The following is a 19,070-nucleotide window of genomic DNA, read 5'->3' on the forward strand; positions in this document are numbered from 1 at the left end:
CTTGCAAATTTTTTCTGTCTTTAAATTTAATCTTCCTAAACATTTTATAATGAATGCATTATTGAGTGACGTGATCGGAAGCCACATAAAGTTAGGGGATCAAAATAAATAATCTTATACTTTTACGTGAGATGCACTGTCGAATGACATGACAAGAAAGATATCTAATTATATTTTTGTAACGAACTTTTGATACAAAAATATAAGAAAGATAGACTATATATTATATAATGTTTTAGTCATAATTAAATATTAAACTCGTTATTTACTAAAGAAGAATAAAACAAAAATCAGACAATTGCACAACGGCGTAAATTTGAATAAAAAAAAAATACTTTTCCAACTACACCGTGAAATTTTCGGAACAACGTAAGCCACACGCCAGCGTCGAAACCGACACAGAGAGAGAGTGAAAACCCAAACGTTCCCGGGTCAAGTAAAACCACATGACGCCACGTGTCAAATCATTTGGATGCGTACTCCCGTCCCCGACCCCACCACCCACTGGCCGCTATAAACTTAATAGAGATGCCTTCCGCTGCCACAAGGACTGCCGTCTCTCGCTCCCTCCCTCCCTCCTTTTTCCTTCCTTTTATTTGACTCTGCCTGCCATTAAAGCTTCCGCTTCGAGCATTTGCTTCCAACAAACAAAAACCAACAAAAAACCGACGACCAACAAACAAACGCTACCTCCTTCCAGCTCTCTTTCTTTCCTCTCTCTCTCTCTCTCTCTCTCTCTCTTGTTTCTCTCTCTCTCTCTCTAATTATGCTATGGTGAATTGGCGACGGTTGTTTTGTTGATATCTGAGCGCGAGAGAGAGGGAGGGAGGGGGTTATGGGGGCGTGCGTGTCAAAGCCGGAGGGGTGCGTTGGAGGGAGATTGAGCTCGTCGAAGAGGAAGAGAACCCGGAAGAGGAGGAGAGACGGGCGGGCTAAACAGACTCCGGGTCGGGCCGGTCAGTTGTCGGAAGGATCGCCGGACAAGTTTGATCGGTCGACCCCGCCTGATCGCTCCACCTTCAACAACCGCACCTTCCAAGGTCCATTTTTTCATCTCTCCCTCTCTCCCTCTCTAGAATCCTCTGTTTTAGAAGTTGTAAAATGGTGAAATTTTGGAGCTTCTTGTTCGGAATTGAGTTATTTTTCTGGAATTTATAATTCTCGGTTTTTTTTTTTTGTTCATGGGAAACTTTGAGCTTTCTTGTGAGTAGTTATCTTGATAATTAAAAGAACGTGATTGATTAAGATAATAAGTAAGAACATCATAATTATGATTGAGCAATTGACCAGAGAAAAAGCTGTAATTTAATTTGAGAAGCACCAAATGCTTAATTTATGCTATGATTTTGTTTCTGGAAAGGTTCAGTTTTTTAAGTAAATCCGTCTCGGAGCTAGTTCGTACTTGATATGAAGCAAGAAGATATTGCTACTGAAAGGTTATGTTGTCTTGGTCTTTTAATGCAAATGGCATTCCGGAACAGAATTTTATCCGACGGATTATTCAGGATTTCGGTGGCATTTTCTTTTTCTTCGAACATTCTAATTCTTAAATTGCGTTTTACTGTAATTTTTTCTATGGCAATGGTTCCTGATTGTTGTTAAAAATGTCATCGCATCCGCAGAAAGTAGTGAAGACGCATGGTTTGATCCGGTTGCAAGATTTGAGTCCGACTGCGACGAAGATTTCCATAGTGTTCAGGATGGTAAAGTTTCACAGATGTCTAATTTCAGTCATATTGTATTCATTTTCATGTCTTTTTTCTGATTAATTAGATGCTTTTAGGTTTGAATTACTGAAAGTCTTGATATTTGCAGAGGTGTTATCTGTGAATGGATTTGAACGCGTATCCGTATCAAGCAATTTGTCAGTGAGAGATGCCAACTGCGGAGAGTATAATATTATTGACCTGCATGCCTCATCGACTGATCAGATGCATAAGAGAGGGGATTCTGCAAACAACTCTGTCAGTGTGATTTCTCAAAAGTGCATTAATCATGTCATGAGTGGTAATGACGTTGATGGACATTTGACAGCTGAAGCAAACCAACCTGTGTTCCTCGATGAAATCTCCTCTTCTGTGGATGAATCTTCTACCAAGGAGGAAGGAATATTGGACAATTGTGGGATTCTTCCAAGCAATTGTCTGCCTTGTCTTGCTTCAACTGTTCCCTCGGTTGAAAAGAGAAGGTCGCTGAGTTCTAGCCCGCCAAGTGCAAGGAAAAAGGCTGCCATAAAACTTCCCTTCAAATGGAAAGAAGGACATCCTAACGCAAGTTTATGTAAGAACCAGAACAATGTTTAGATGTGCCAATATGTTACATGCAAATGGTAGACACACATATTATCCTCTTCTTTTTTATCGTATTGTCATGAGTATGCATTTTCTTTAGTCTTTAGACGCAGTATTGGCATTCGTCAAGCAGGTATGTTCAGTTTAGCGTAAAGATGTCATAACATTTTGTTGTAAGTCTTAGTGTTCGTACATTGTAAGCATCTTGACTCTTTCTTTAGTCTAGCGTAAAGATATCAATATGTAATTCCTTTAACTAATCCTCTTTTTTGGGCATATTTCCAGTGTCCTCAAAGATGCTTCTGCAAAGACCAATAGCAGGTTCTCAAGTTCCTTTCTGCCCTATGGAAAAGAAAATGTTTGATTCTTGGTCACATATTGAGCCAAATTCTTTCAAAGTTCGGGGACCGAATTATTTTAAGTAAGATTCCCGGAGGAAAGTATTCAATTCGTTTAAGCACTAGTACATGTACATATGTACATTCAAATAGGGATAGGACATATTCATAAATAAATTCACACTTTTTGATATTCTTTATTGCAGGGACAGAAAGAAGGAACATGCTCCCAGCTATGCTGCATATTATCCATTTGGTCTCGACGTATTTTTATCTCAGCGAAAGATAGATCATATAGCTCGGTTTGTCGAACTGCCTGTTGTTAATTCTTCTGGAGATCTTCCCGCTATTCTTGTTGTAAATGTACAGGTAAGTTTGATCTCCCTCTGCTTCTCTCCCTGCCTCTCTCCTCTTCTATTTCTCCTGTAATGCACAGTTGTCCATCTTTTCTAATACTCCGTTATTAGTTGTAGACTTCCCAAACTATCCAGCTCGGATTCAGAAAATAAGTTGAATCGAATACTTTCTAAATAGCCAATAAGCTGTAACAGTTGAGGAGTTATACCCTTCCACCTGTGACAATAATTTTCCAGGCTAGGTTCTAACTTTAAGGCTCTCCCACTCTACCCACCATCCACCGCTTAAACAAAGGTCGGGGCCAGACAAATGCATCTTGCTTGTTTTAAATTTGTAGCTCAAATTGAGTTCAAGATGGGTAGTTAGTTTAGATACCTTCTCGTTAGTTAATGAGATTCAAATGGCATTGCTTTCTAGATATGTGTAAATATATTCAGATTTTGTAATACTGTCCTTTTCGTTAATTCTACAGGTACCGTTGTATCCTGCTGCAATTTTTCAGGGAGAGACAGATGGAGAAGGGATGAATTTTGTTTTGTACTTTAAGCTTAATGATATGTACTCTAAAGAACTGCCTCCTAATTTTCAAGAAAATATCAGAGTAAGATGGAGCCCTTTTGAAGATTCTGTTGTAATCCCATTTCGTACTGAACTTTATTCGTAAATATCATATCATCATCAGTTATGATGCTGGGGAGAATCGTAGCATAGCTTAATAATTTACTAATCCATGTCCATGCCTTTTTTCAAATCAGAGGTTAATTGGCGATGAAGTAGAAAAGGTCAGAGGTTTTCCTGTGGACACAATTGTTCCCTTTCGTGAAAGGTTGAAAATATTGGGACGTGTTGCGAATGTGGAAGATCTTCACTTGAGTGCACCGGAGCGGAAACTTATGCAGGCTTACAATGAAAAGCCCGTTCTTTCACGTCCTCAACATGAATTTTACATGGTGAGTGTGTTTGGATTACTTTAATTTCTTACTTCAGTCTTCAATTCGCATTCGATTTATATGGCTTCTTAACTTTCTTTTCTTGCTAACCGTAATGGATATCAGGGAGAAAACTACCTCGAGATTGATTTGGATATGCACAGATTTAGTTATATCTCTAGGAAAGGGTTTGAAGCGTTCCTAGATAGACTAAAGCACTGCATATTGGATGTCGGGCTCACGATTCAGGTGATTTTCGCAGTAGCAAGTTTTAAACTTCTATGATTAATCCCCTATTCTGTTCTTTTGCTGGCCCTTTGAAGTTATTCATCTATATCTTATATTTGCATTTCGAAACAGGGAAACAAACCCGAAGAGTTGCCGGAGCAGATCTTATGTTGTATACGATTGAACGGAATTGATTACATGAACTACCACCAACTAGGGTTGACCCAAGATCCCCTTTAACCCCCCTGTAAGTGATGGGATAATGTAAATCTTATATTATTCATTAATACAGCTCAAATTCAAGAAGAAATTCTGTCATCTTTTGTGTAGTTTTATACTCTAAAGAACTGAGGCAACAAGCGTCCTTCAGTTTTCAAACTACTTAAGATCAGATGCTTAATATTTAACGTACCGTAAGCCCGTAGCATGTACGAAAGAAATATAAATTTATATAAATCAGAGATTTAGAGCTCTATTCCAAAAGTTATTTGGCTACATAGATAGGAGGCCTTCAACTAGGCTTTGCAGGGAGCCAGAGGCTTTCCGCATAAGCCATTGTTGCCGGAGTAAGAGCCTTTCGGAAAGTCACTGAGCGGTTTACCCTCTGGGATTTTCCCCTCCATAAGATTGTCTGATAAGTTCAACGTTTTTAGCGCTCTCAACTTCAAAAACCCGTATGGAATTTTCCCGAAAAAGCGGTTTTGCTGCAACTCGAGAGTCTCTAGCATGCTTAGATTTCCCAAGGCCTCTGGCAAGTTGGAAGCTAACTTGTTTGCGTGGAGATCAAGCAAAATCAACCTTTGCAAGTTTGCGATTGAGTCGGGGATCTTTGAAACAAGTGAATTATTGGACAGGTTTAATGAGTAGAGCGCCTGAGCAAACTTTCCATCTCCAATCCATGTCGGAATGCTTCCGGTGAGATTGTTGGCTGATAAGTCTAGTTCTTGTATGAGAGTCGGAATCGTGCGTAAGAGCTCTGGAATTTGGCCCTGAATTCCGCAACTTGCCAAGGAAATTCGAGAAACAGGCAACTCTGCAAACCATTTTGGAACGGAGGAGAATCTCAAACGGTTGAATGACAGATCGAGCGAGTTAAGATTTTTGAGGGAAGACATCTCAGAAGGCAGTGATCCTTGAATCATATTGTGAGAGATGTTGAAGTATGCAAGATGTGAGAGTTGACCAATGGATTTTGGAATTTCTCCTTCAAGCTTGTTATTTGATAAGAAAGCAACTTCGAGCGAAACCAGATCTCCGAAGTTAGGTGGTATTTTTCCGATGAGTCGATTATTCTGCAGCCTTAAGAGCCTGAGAGAAGTCATTTTCGCAGAGCTTGACGGGAACGGAATTGGCCCCTTAAGAAAATTAGTGTCCAACCAAACTACTTGAATGGCTGAAAGATTAGCCATTGAAGGTGGAAGCTTACCGGACAAAAGATTGTTTGAAAGATCAAGGTCTTGCAAGACTTGCAACTGACCAATTCTCTGTGGGATGTGACCAGTTAGAGAATTGCTATTAAGATTCAAATGCACCAAATTTGTCAAACTTGCAAGTGAATCTGGCATACAACCCGAAAGGCGATTCGAGTACAATTGTAGCGAACTCAGATTCTTAAGGCTCCCAATGCTTGATGGGATTGCCCCAGAAAATTTGTTCCCAGGCAGAAAAAGTTCTTCTAGATTTGAAAGCTTACCAATGGATTCTGGTATTGGTCCAGTGAGGCTGTTTTGGTAGAGGTAGAGCTTTCGGAGCTTTGGAAGGCGAAAGCCTATGAGTTTTGGGATCTTCCCGGAAAGGCCAGAGTAACCACCAAGATGCAGAACTTCAAGGAATGATATGAGAGTTATTTTGGAAGAGAGAGAACCTTCCATCCAGGCGTCGAAGGGAGCATCATCTTTTGTCATGAAGCCTGGTAGGTTGATCTCTGTCACTCTACCGGTCCTACTGTCGCAGGTAATGCCATCCCACGCGCAGCAATCACTGCCAACCCATGTCGCTAGGCGGTCGGAAGTGTCAACGTGGATTCCGGCCTTGAAACTGGTTAGGCCCTTGAGGTCATCGGGGTTGCATGCTCTGTTGGGACTCGTGTTTCCCTCTCCAACTGTTGAGAGGGTGATGAGTAGTACAACCCCCCATAGAAACTTGGTCATCTTTGCTTAATTAATTGGGGATTTGGAGAATATTTGCTCTGAGTTTAACTTGTATTTTAGGGCTTAATATATATAGGCATGGTCGAATTAAACTTATCTTGTACTTGAAGAGTAAATCTTTGCAACCATTTGTTCGACGCGTTAAGATGCCTTAATTATGCACTTACTTTGATTTGAAATCCAATGGTTGAAATGCCTTAATTGGTCACGTATTCTCGTATTATTGTTAGTTGCGAAGTCAGAAATTCTACCAATGCCTTAATTATTATGCACTTACTTTGATTTGAAATCCAATGGTTGAAATGCCTTAATTATGCACTTACTTTGATTGGTCACGTATTCTTGTATTATTGTTAGTAGCAAAGTTAGAAATTCTACCAATGGGGAGTCAACCTTAAATATCTATAAACTTAAAGTGAAAAAAAAAAAAAAATCATGAAAGCTTATATAATAACACAAAATCATAGTTTGAAAACTCATTGAAGACAATTTAATTTAAATGTATTATGTATATTAACTTCTAAATTTCTAAAATTGGAAAGTATCTGTAAACTTGTTTTACGCATGAAGAGTAAATCTTTTGTATTATTTGTTAACAAATTTCAATTTAAAAGTAGATTTTGCATATTGCTTGTAATCGTAGAATCTTGTATATCCAGTATGATAAACGAAAATCTTATATGTATTTTGTAAACTATTTAATGTAGGACTAGAGCAAGGAAGCACGATGAGTTACTTGTCTGACAATTATACTGTAACGTTTTCTGCTTTGTTTCTAACATAGGTAGCTTTTTTCCTTCCTCGATAATTTTTTCATGTGGTTTACCCAGGACGAAGTTTTTTCAGGATCACACTCTTGTCCATGCTCTCTGATTAGTTCCTTAATGACCAAGGAAAGTGTTTGCACGTGATGGTATTCACCAAAAACACAATCCTCCATGTGATGGTCTTGTCTATTGTTTAAACAAGTCAAGGGAAATTAATGAATCAGAGTATTTTGCTTCTAATTAATCATAAAAAAAAATTGTAGAATTTTCCTTTTTCTAGTAAACTAAAGAGTGGTTTTGCATTCCGATTCATATACCCATCTACATATGCTTTATTTCCTAATTTAAGTTTGAAATTATTAAACTACATATGTTTTATTTCCTAATTTAAGTTTGAAATTATTAAACATACCAATCTAAATGTGCTTCTACTTTAATACCAATGTACATGTGCTTCTACATATGTTTTATTTCTTAATTTAAGTTTGAAATTATTAAACATACCAATCTACATGTGCTTCATTAACTTCAATACGTACAAGATGTAATATGAATGAGAATCACATATGGGTTTAGCCAGTTGTTTATGATAGTACCTTCGGCCCCGAACTTACTGATCAGCAGTTCCATATATATCATCGTCCAACACATTTTAGCCAGTTATTTATGATAGTATCTCCAGCTCTGAACTTACACACTAGTTCCCTGTCAACATCTTTGTAGCTATTTGAGCTACTTTGGCAAACCAGTCGTCCTCCGGCAAAACACTGCCCAAAATAAATAGTTTTATCAAAGGGTTACACTTACACTGAGCAATGCTAATAGTTTTATCAAAGGGTTACACTTAGATTGAGTGCTAATATTCCCTGATAAATTGATCACGGAAAAAACAAAAATAGCTATCAAGCGAGTTTTACAATGGTGCCATTTGATTTTGAGTGCCTAAAGAGATTCGCATGTGTCACCGGTTGTTTATAACTATGTATTTATCTTTCTCGTCACAAATTAAATTGTTTTTCAATTTTTTTTTTCATCAGATGTGAGAGAGAGAGAGAGAGATTGGGGACCTTATCACTCATGGCGTGGCATTTGGTGGTGACGTAGACATCGTGGTCGAACTGAGATGTTATGAAGGCCTTGGGGCGATCTTTGAGCGGAAGATTGCCTTCGAGTTCCCCACTAGTCTCCGATGCTCGACGAAAACGATCCGTGTGAAAGATGTGAAATCGTCGTCGAGTCCATTGTTAATTAATTGGTTTTCACCTTTTAATTAATCTGTAAGCAAAATCAATGCGGTGATTTCATGATTTTGGTCAGAGATATAGAGCTTGCAGCGAGAGGAGGGAGACACAGGCGGGAAAACGATATGCTCATCCTTTGCAACCATTTTACAAACACCTAGGACTCGCTCGCTTTATTTTATTTGGATTTGTCGTAACCATCCGTTGGCCTAAAGAATGGAATCTATCATAGCAGTTGGATCTTCACCTATATCGTGTTTTGTTTCTAAAATTGTTCGTAATATTAGAATTCTATCTGTTTGTAACTGTTTTTATAATGATTAATTAAAAGTGTTGCTAAGAACATTTGACAGAAAAATTTAAGTATTTATAAAAGCAATTTGAGGTGTTTCTTAAGTTTTGCATATGAATTTCGATAAAAGTTTCAACGTGTTCTTTTATACAAAATATATAGAGAGTGGGAAGGAATTTTTTTCAATAAAAATTATAGTTTGCTTCTAACTGAAGTTTTTTTAATTAGCAAAAACAATTACGAGCAGAAATATTTTCTGCATAAGCATTTATGAAATTCCAATGCATGAAATAACCCCACAATTTGACTTTCATAACAAAAAATATAATCCAAATAAGAATAACTGGTAAACTTTTTGTTCTTATCAAACATCAATTTCATTTGAAATTTGATTATTCCCAAACAAACAATAGGAAAATAAAAATACATACTTTCTTCTTGGTAAACATTCTATTTTCCCGTGCCATTTATTTATTTCTACATAAACATTTAACCAGGCTAGAAAAAGCATACTTAAATAAGTTAGTAAATCAAAGTTTTAAAAACATTTGAAAAATAATTCCCAAATATAAGGCTAGCATCCCATGACTTTATTGGGCTTGAGCAACGGCTTCTCAGTCATCACCGTCCCATCATTTCCGGCAAGAGCCCGGTACTTATCCTTCCTGGTGAATCCGGTGCATTCATACGAAAGGTTGGCCGCTATAATCCTCTGTATATAATTCGCCACCTCATGGCTCGACTTCCCGCCCCCATACGTCAGCTCAGCCGGCAGCTTGTTCAAAAACGTCACCTCGTACGCGGGCCTCGGGTTCATGAAGAAGTAGAAGGGGTCCATCCCTTTCCACCCACGTGCGGTGGTCCCGTGAAACATGCTCATCTTGTTCACCATCGCCACCGGGACCAGTTCGTCCGTCAGCTCAGCGAAAAGCGCGGAGAATCTCAAGAGGAAGGGTTCTCGACACGTGGTGCCTTCCGGGCAGATTGCCAGGTCACCCTCTTCTAGAAGCTTCTTGATCATGGCGGCGTCGAGGGCCCGGTCGCGGTTGAGGCGGACGGTCTTGATTGGGGAGATGAACTCGGAGAGGCGCGAGACGGAGTAGGTGACGGCGGGGATGGGGCGGCCGAGGGCAGTGGAGAGGAAGATGGGGTCGAGGAGGGTGCGGTGGGAGCAGATGAAGAGGACGCCGGTGTGGCTGGTGGATTTTTTGGGGGCAGGTGGTGGGGTGCCCTTGACGGTGACACGGACGCCGAGGGCCCAGAAGGCGTAATAGACGAGCGGCATGGGGAGGAGTGCCCCGGCGGCCATACGGAGGCAGGCGAGGAAGAAGCCGATGGGGAGCCAGAGGAGGGTGAGGAGCGCCATGAAAGGTGTTTGCTTTTGAACAAGGCGGCCGTCGTGGAAGATTATGGGCTTTGGTAGCTTGTCGTTTGTTACTGCTTCCACTTTTGGTTTGGCTGGCACCATGTAACCCTCCTGCAACAATTTTTCACATTTACATGTTTCAAGTAAATTTAGTTAACGACGGGAATAATATTAGGAAGACTAAATTTGTAGATAAGGTTTTGAAAACTAAAGGACATAGAAGTTGATGATTGGTTTATTAATTACACGTTGATAAACGTGCTTATTCTTATTAGTGGCACATTATTTAGTTTGCAAATTTAGTCTCCAAATTTGGTTTCTCTAGCATTACCCTAATGACACTAATTAAAATAAAACAAAAAGTAATTGTAAAAATGTCTTATGGCATGTAGTATTTACCCTTATTACATTTTTCATAACATATTCGTAATGACACTTCTTGTATTTTGGTGCCTTATACAGACTTCAGACACAAGAATTCCTCTAAATTGAATGGATTAAGGATTAAAATTAAACAAAATAATACTAAAAACGAATAGCAAGAAAATTGTCGAACCTTGCACAGTTTCATGAAAGGAATGTCAGTGTGCCTATCACCAAGCCCAATCTCTGGCAGGACATCTCCAAAAGCCTTCTTAAGAGCATCTGCCTTGTTCTTTCCCACAAGCACACCAGGTGGGGAAACAAACCCTGTAGCCTTACCCTTATAAGTGGCCACTTCCGTTCCCAAAACGGTGTCGAATCCAAGAAAATCCTTAAAAAAGGGCTCCACCATGATCCTCGGATTTGCAGTAAGAATACATCTCTTTTCGCATGCAGAGATCACGCGCCAAGACTCCGGGTGCAAATCGCTCGAGTAAAACTTAGGCAGCACGGCTCTGGCCACGGACTCGATCTCCGAAACCCTAACCCCGGCAAACGTTGCAAAGATGAGAACTTGGATTCCGGCTGATTCCGAGACAAAGTAGTAGAGGAGTCCGGCTAGTGGTGTAACCAAGAGCAAGAACAGGAGCCTTAGTATCCCACCAACCTCAAAAGCAATGAAAGCAAAGTAGGGGAAAGAGCTCCGGCCTCTAAGCAAAGTCCCGTCCATATCGGCGACCACCGTGTGCTTTTCCCGTCCATCCGATGTGCATTGATCAACCGTTGGGAAGGTCGTAGTAGTCATATTGTAACAACTTTTGTTGTTGTTACAAAGTAAGCTAGAGATAGCAAATATTGGAACACTAAAATCTTGATGATATAATAGAGGAAAGAGAATTTGAACTCGGATTTAACGTCTAGATATTTTTTTGAAATAGAAGTTGTGCATGCTAGGTATATATAGAGAAACATAAAATTTAATGCCAGGGTGTGTGACAAATATGGATTAGGGTCTAATTAATTGATTAGAACAATGAGGAAAAGGTGGCATTGATGAGAGGCAACTTAGTAATGTATGGAAGATCCAAGGGTCGGAGACCCTTGTTTTTGGAGTAGCAGTAATTGCGTGCGCGGCAATTTGCTGCTGTCGTTATTTGTTTCCAACGCCATTTGTCTATTTGTGTGTAGTTGAGCATTTTACAGATGCATATACGTATCCGGTATAAAAGCTAAGTGCGACTTTCCTTACCAGATAACTGCTAACGTATATAATTAATTAATTTTTGCTTACTCAACATGTATTATTCATGAAATACAGCGGGATGGCTTGGAGCATATTCAATGGAGACGTCAAATTCAAAACATCAAATTAAAATTTGATGGTTAATATGGCAATTTGACATATTGTTCATATTTTCCTTCCACCTGGTATGCCAAAATTTATTGTTTCATTTATGTGTTTTTAAACAAAAATAATAAAAGTTGAGTTGTTGTTGGTTTAAAATAATAAAATAATATTTAAATATGTTACCATTTAAGGTATGGCAAGTGGAATGTTTTTAGAAATAACAGAAATCAAATTTGAATGCAGCTTCAAATTTAACATCTCTTTGTCTATGTTATCTTAGCCTTGATTTCCATGTCATCTTTGCATTACAGGAAAATGAATTATTAGGGGCAGATTAAAAGAATCGCATCTATTAATGAGCTTTTAGAGGCATAAATATTAATTGCCCCTATTAGTAGTATTAGGTGCGTTTAAAATAGCATCCAATATTAAAGAGGGATTGGGTGGGAAGATTGCTGCCATAAAAATTCACCAAAAATTTCCAGCTTGTTACAATTATATTTAGAATAGGAATGTAATTGTGTAAATACTAGTAAATATGAGAATGTATCTTATATTCCTATTAGGAGTTGATTACCTATTAAATGTTGTAATCCTAAAGGAAAAGGTTTTTACCTATCCTACTACTATAAATAAAGGCACAATGGGGTGATACAAACACATCTCACAATTAAATCACTCTCTCCTCTCTCTAATTGCCACCGGCCCTCTCTCTCAAAACCCTAAGATCGTTCAATCAAATAGGCCTACAACCCGTTATCAGCATGCTCTTGCCAGAAGCTGAGGAATTGACTACATCTAACCTCTTCGTTAGACTGCCTACGTACCCTCAACAGGAATCAAGTCATTCGTAGTTCACCATTTGTTAAACTCTAAACTTTTCGTAAAATACTTCTAGCAGAAAACATAAAGTACCATACTACACATCAACCATAAGCCAAATAACAATTGTGATCTTGCCATGCACACAGGTATGCCATTCACACACATATGCTTTCCAACACTATTCCACAATCATATCAATTAATAATATATACAATGCACCAAACTGCAGGGACTAGAGCAACACAGTTCGGTCAAAGCCTACATCTCTGAAGAATGAGATTTCGGACCACTCAACGAAATCCAACAACATCAAGTTCCAGACCACTCAACGAAACCAAAATACCAAGCGGGATTCCAGACCACTCAACGGAATCGCGGAGTATAAGAGATTCCGGACCTCTCAACGGGTCAGGGGTTCGATTTTGGTGGTTGTCTCTCCCTCATTTCTCTTCCTTACTCTTTTTCTGATTGGTTGACATCCTACCCCCTCATCCTGATTGGTAGCACCCCACCATCCTTTCTTTCCTCTTCTTTTCATCCCATCCATACACATGGCACCACAGATCATTACTCCAGCAAATTTGGAGCCTTTTAGATTTATGGTCAAATGATCATTTTGCCCTCAATTTTGTTCGTTTATAACTCTTTTGTTATAACTCTAAATTACATTTCGTTCACGCTCACGCGTCCGTATTGACGAGTACTATCCAAATATGTAAAGAAATCTGGAAAAATACATAAGGATCAAATATGACCTCATAGAATTCCGTTTCATCCACTAGGGGTAATTTCATCCTTTTACTTGTCGAAAAAAATTATACGTCACAAATTCAAACGCGTCAAAACTAAGAATACGAAATACATAATTTTAAATAGTGAAATCCAGGGACGGGATTTCACAGTCTTCTTCCACACTCACGACATAAGTCTTCTTCACAACAACAATCTCCCTCTGAGCGTCAATCTCCTTCTTCGCAACAGTCATTCTCTCAGTGCCAATCACCTTCCCAACATACTTCGTCATCTCGTCAGAATATACTTTATCAATATTTTCCTCTGTTTCCATATCCACGATCAACACAATTTTATTGCCCCCAGCTGTACCAGTCGTCGTTGTTCCATCCCATGCCTCACCAATCACCATCCTGGAGAGTTTACTGGAATGCTTAATGACACAGACTTTTTGCAACAAGTTATGTCTCCACATGAGAAGGTTCCTACAAATCACAGCTGATGCTTTTGGTTTTGTACTATTTTGTGGTACTTGGAATATGTTTTTATTAACTTGTTGGGACAAATTTGATACTTTTATATTGTATTATGTACGCTTTATTGAAACATTTGCGTTAAGTATTATGAGACAAGTTTTTTATGTACAATATTTAATGTTAAAATTTCAATAATAATGCATTTAGCTTTAATAATATGAATTTAAATTTGGTTATTAAAATTATGAATGTAAATTTGGTAATTAAAATCAATTATAAATAATATTGATGTTTTTTTTAATTTAAATTTTATTTGGAGCGAATAAATCTACACCAAATGTAAAAAATCAAATATAATTAAATGATATATTTAAATGTAAATAATAAAGGAGGGGCATTATTAATCGTCCCTAATTCTATAAATATCTGCACCTAATATGTTTTCCACGCCAGATTAGCTTACGTGCAGAAAATGTATTAGGGGCGGATATAAGTACTTATTTGTCCCTATTTACTAATGGCCATGCCACTTTTAGGTGCAAATCTAATATTCGCCACTCCTAACTATTAGGTGCAAAAAACCTCATTATTTGCCCCTATTTTAAACTAATAGATGCAAATGTTTTGACCTTTACTTTTTCTTAGTTTTGTAGTGTTGACATCTCGGTTAGAGTAAATGATACATCATTTGTTACCGATATGTGTCTATGTGGTATTTTTTATATCTCTTTTGGAGATGATCTTAATCGTCTAGGACGAATTCTAGGTTTGTATTTCACATGATATGTTCTGGATTCGATTCTTGATACTCATGAATCACACGATGGTAACTAAAAGAAGACTGAAATATCTCTGTGAGGTTGTCCGACCCTGAAAGGAGGAATACAAAGGTGAAGCCACCGTTGGCTCTTTTTATTTTAACCAAAAAAAAAACATGTGGTAATCATGTAGTACGCGTGACTTAAATCCAAAAAGAAAACTTACTCGATTGTGACTCTCATAGATTCATCCTTGTATGAATTTTAAGCCACGGGAACGAATTCAACCTAATTAATTAGTTGCATGATTCTGAAAAGTTTCTATTTGACAAAGTACCACTTATAAATTGATCTTTTGAGAACTGCAAAGTAGCGTTGTAAGTATGTTGTGAACTGTAATAAAGCGCGTAGGTTATGGAACCGACATAAAAAACGCATTATAATGTAATGGATTGTAACATTATGCGATATTGTAACGATTAACAAAAAGACAAAAGACTTCTCTCTTCTTTCTATTTATGAGGGAGTTGCATGGTCTATAGTGGACCTGTGTTACACCAAAATTAACATCGAACCAATTATTATTTAACGATTTCGTTTGGTTCTGTTTCAACCAAGGCCTATAAACTATATCGAAGGTTATACATTCGTCATTCCTACTTGATATTCCAAAGAAATTCACTTAAAATTTACAGAGTTTTATGCTTGATAGAATCTTATGCAAGTGACGCACACTGAGGAGTAAGACGCACCTCAATGGTCTCAAAAGTTAATTTTGAACAAAAAGAAACATTTGTATCAAGTTCGACTTGTTTCCTCTTAAAAAATAAATAATCAAGTTACATTACAAAACTTTACTGAGATTAAATTTGCTAAATCATTTTTATAACGGTATTTGAGAATTTTTCTTGCCACATACTCACCTGTTTGATTTTATTGTTTTTATTTGTTATAGAGAAAAAAAAATTGTCATGGATAAAAGAAACAATAAAATTTCTCCTTCTACAATTAGAAAATGACATGCAATTGGACGTATGGCTGACTTTTTATTTTATTATGGCGATAATAAACTTAGAATTTCTTCTAATACTACAAAAATAAGCGGTGTGACATATCTTTTTTTTATATTTCTCACACATTCTTTTAATTTTTAACTATCAGATCGAATAAATTGAAAAATAACAAATGATAGAAATTACCAAAAAATGTGTGAGAAGTAAATTAAAAAACACACGTCACAAAAAAAATAATAAAATTGTCTTCAACAATTGCTTATGCTTTCTCTACATGACCTGAATTATCCTTGAAGTAATAAACATATTCATGGCGGGAGTAAAATATCTATAATGAAATGGCTTCTCATTTTTAAATATACTAGCATTTTTGTCATTCCAAATTTGCCAGCAGATAGCTAGAGCTTTACTTAAACTACTTATTGTACTCTTATCATTGTGTGGTAAGCCACACAACCATTCACTCACGTGAGGTTAATGTCAATATTTAAAAATAAAGTATCATTTAAGCAGTTCCATACTTGTTTTGCATAAGAGCAATGGAGGAAAAGATGATCCTGATCATCCTCATGGTTATTACACAACGGTCATTTGTTATCCAAAGTTGTTATAAACTTGCTAAGCCTCTTTTTAGTTTGTAATTTCTCCTTCACAAGGCTCCAGGCGAACAACTTAATCTTTGAAGAAACAACTTGCTTTCAGATCTTATTAGAAACCTTTGCTTTGAAGAGGAATCCAAATCCTCATTTGAAGCCACGTTGCTGATTACGTGTTTTGATTTTCTGCTAACCTCCTTTTAATCATTTTTTTGTTGTTATTATACGAAGGGGAACAAATCTCAAAAAGAGAATAAAAAGGTGACCAAGTGGGCCACAGGCGAAGAATCCGAGCGTGTATGAAGTTCTATGAACTACCCCATAGTTTTCTTTACAAAACTTGAATTTGAGAAATATTAAGACCATCTTTAATTTTTAGATTAAAATTTAAATTTTTAACACAAAAAATTTATATTTTAATTCAGAAATAAATTTTTTACTCCAATTATTTTGAGTAAAATTTTTAGTTCAAAATTATTAAAGAAATAATTTAGGATAATATTTTCTTGAAGTAACTTTTTTTTTTAAAAAAAAAAAAATTATGTAAACTATCATAATTTAATTTTATGAACATTTTAACCTAAAAATATTTAGATTCCGATAAATATTAAAAAATCACTAAAACGACCATTAAACTTGTGGAACACTATGAAAGAATATGAAACATATAAAGATTTTATTTTACAGTTACTTTAGCTGTTAGATTTAAATTTGAACCGTTAGATCTTTTTTTTTCAACCGTTGAATTTGATCATATTAGATCTTAATCGCTGAATTCAATGAATTTATAAATATAAAAATAAACAAATATATATATATATATATATATATATAGTGGGTCATCCCTACTAACTCATCGGGAATCTTGACCTAAAGTTGCCCGATAAATGATTTTTAGGTTAAAACTCATATTTGCCCTAAGGGTTGGAGCAAGTTGGAGCAGGTTTAGAATCTTGAAGTATGTCTAAGGAGACTATTTAAACAATGAGACTTTTCATAGATTCATCGTCATTTTATTTTTTTTGCACAATTTTCATACTAAAAATATAAACTTGATCATCTTAAATATATGAATAAATTACATTCTACCCCCTTAAGTTTGGGATCGATTTCAATTTCTTACATCTTTAAAACATTTCAATTTCTTACATCTTTAAAACATTTCAATTTCATACATTTACTTATCATTTTATTTCAATTTCATACATCCGTTAGAAAATCCGTTAAGTAAACTATTAAGTGATGACTTGTCAAATATGAGATCCATATTTATGCTGTCATGGCTGACAAATTTGTGCCAGTGGTAAAAAAATAATTTTTTATAGATTTAAAAGCCCACCTCCCTCTCCTTCACTCTCTTCACCTCTCCTCCCATCCAAAAAGCCACCCCATCCCACCCCACCACCATCTCCCTCGCCTTCCATAACCTCCTCGTCGTCTCCCTCTACCCCATGCACATCATCGCCGCCGACAACAGGCCCAGCTATGGCAACCTCTTCAAAATCTCCCAAAGATAGCTCGCCGGCAGACCGCCCAAACCCATAGCCAAATCTATATAGTCCCCGGAGTCTCCGAACTCGTCAAGCTCCGGAGAGTCAAAACCGCCACCCAGCTCGTCACCAAGATCGCAATCAACGTCGCCACGCCCAGCCAGAACATCGCCTGGGTTTCCGAGACCATGCGCTCGAGGACCACTAGCGGTTGCTCCGGCGATTGGCGTGCGTAAAGGAAGATCCACACTCCGATGAGGGAGACGACAATGAGAAGAGAAGAGGGGTTGGAGATGAGGGAGTAGGCGACTGATGGGGGATGAGGGAAGGGGTTCAAGAGATTTTAGGATTTTTGGGAGGAGGGGGTGCGTGGTGGGAGAAGGGGATTTTGGAAATTTTTTTTTTTAATTTTTTAATTAAATGTTTAGTCATGTGATACAAATGTGGCAGCTAGGTCAGCACAAATGGGAACTCCATATTTACCACATCATCACTTAATGGTTAATTTAACTGATTTTTTAACTGTTGTATGAAATTGAAAAAAAAAAATATACTCAATGTATGAGATAAAAATGTTTTAAAGATGTTGTATGATGTTGTAATCGTAACGAAACCTGAGAGGGTAAAATGTAATTTACCCTAAATTTATTTATTTTTATTAATTTATGTTATTTGATCATCGTAAATTTCTTCAATTTGACATTGAAAATTGAACTGTGATTATAAAAAGAGAAATGCTAAGGAGATTCTCTCAAAGTGAGACTTTTTATGGACTATCTGTCACCTAATTATTTAACGTCAATTCTTGTGCTAATATTATAAAATATTGTACCCAAAACATGAGGTGACAAATAGTCTATGAAAAATTCTACTTTTGAAAGAGTCTCCTTGACATTTCTCTTGTAAAAAATAAAAAAGAAGTGTGTGAATAGTAGGGGTGTAACTCAGGTGGGTTAAGCAGGTTGGATGGTCAAAAAGATTCGCCCAACTTTATCCAGTTCAATCTTATAACACTTGATTTTGCATTTTAAAAAAAAAAAAAATTTAACCAACATATCATCATTCATACAAAAGTTGAAACAAACAACTTGGAAATTATTTCTAATATTTCAACCATGCAAAATTAAAATTAAATTATAAAACGCATACCACAGCTTCAACCAAAAGTAATGTAAAAGTGATACTCTCATTCATTATCTATATGAAAACCGACAATAAATATCAAATTAGCATCCAAAAATTTATATACAACTTATATAATATGAAGTGAGATGGGTAATATGTGCATAAACGAATTTTTGCTTAAAATCGGGTTGTGTTTGGATTGACATGGGCAGGTAGGACATCAACCCAAGCCAACTCAAGGTGATCAAGTTGAGGTCTGGTTGGATTTGGGCAAGTTTTTTCTTAGTTCTAAGCCCACCGATCGAATTTGAAATCAAGTAGGACATGACGGGATACCGGTTGACTCAACCCAAATTGCACCCCAAATAAATAACACCAACTTAAA

General features: G+C 37.0%; 3 protein-coding genes across 3 annotated transcripts; 1 reads left to right on the plus strand and 2 right to left on the minus strand.

Moving 5' to 3' along the window:
- Window positions 1-539: 539 nt before the first annotated feature.
- Window positions 540-4,461, plus strand: LOC125477658. The gene is made up of 9 exons (XM_048585038.1): window positions 540-1,040; window positions 1,623-1,703; window positions 1,816-2,280; window positions 2,577-2,712; window positions 2,836-2,998; window positions 3,459-3,587; window positions 3,742-3,936; window positions 4,042-4,164; window positions 4,276-4,461. The coding sequence occupies exons 1-9, from the start codon at window positions 836-838 to the stop codon at window positions 4,381-4,383; spliced, it is 1,605 nt and encodes a 534-aa protein (XP_048440995.1). The 5' UTR covers window positions 540-835; the 3' UTR covers window positions 4,384-4,461.
- Window positions 4,462-4,486: 25 nt separating this feature from the next.
- LOC125477657 (MDIS1-interacting receptor like kinase 2-like) lies at window positions 4,487-6,704 on the minus strand. Its single transcript, XM_048585037.1, has one exon. It carries the CDS (start codon window positions 6,291-6,293, stop codon window positions 4,659-4,661), a length of 1,635 nt encoding a protein of 544 aa, XP_048440994.1. The 5' UTR covers window positions 6,294-6,704; the 3' UTR covers window positions 4,487-4,658.
- Window positions 6,705-8,933: 2,229 nt separating this feature from the next.
- Window positions 8,934-11,280, minus strand: LOC125477659 (glycerol-3-phosphate acyltransferase RAM2-like). Its single transcript, XM_048585039.1, has 2 exons — window positions 10,516-11,280; window positions 8,934-10,070 (listed from the first exon to the last, which is right to left on the minus strand). The coding sequence occupies exons 1-2, from the start codon at window positions 11,125-11,127 to the stop codon at window positions 9,168-9,170; spliced, it is 1,515 nt and encodes a 504-aa protein (XP_048440996.1). The 5' UTR covers window positions 11,128-11,280; the 3' UTR covers window positions 8,934-9,167.
- Between the last annotated feature and the right edge of the window lie 7,790 nt (window positions 11,281-19,070).

The sequence above is a fragment of a genome, unplaced genomic scaffold, assembly GCF_019419815.1.
Source record: "Pyrus x bretschneideri cultivar Hongxiangsu unplaced genomic scaffold, Pyrus_bretschneideri_v1 Contig22, whole genome shotgun sequence".
Taxonomy (NCBI): domain Eukaryota; kingdom Viridiplantae; phylum Streptophyta; class Magnoliopsida; order Rosales; family Rosaceae; genus Pyrus; species Pyrus x bretschneideri.

Coding starts and splice junctions, on each gene's coding strand:
- LOC125477657 (XM_048585037.1), bottom strand. CDS start 6,293: ATGACCAAGTTTCTATGGGGGGTTGTACTACTCATCACCCTCTCAACA.
- LOC125477658 (XM_048585038.1), top strand. CDS start 836: ATGGGGGCGTGCGTGTCAAAGCCGGAGGGGTGCGTTGGAGGGAGATTG. Junction 2,999..3,458: donor TTCTTGTTGTAAATGTACAG/GTAAGTTTGATC, acceptor TTAATTCTACAG/GTACCGTTGTATCCTGCTGC. Junction 3,937..4,041: donor CTCAACATGAATTTTACATG/GTGAGTGTGTTT, acceptor AATGGATATCAG/GGAGAAAACTACCTCGAGAT.
- LOC125477659 (XM_048585039.1), bottom strand. CDS start 11,127: ATGACTACTACGACCTTCCCAACGGTTGATCAATGCACATCGGATGGA. Junction 10,071..10,515: donor CTTTCATGAAACTGTGCAAG/GTTCGACAATTT, acceptor AAATTGTTGCAG/GAGGGTTACATGGTGCCAGC.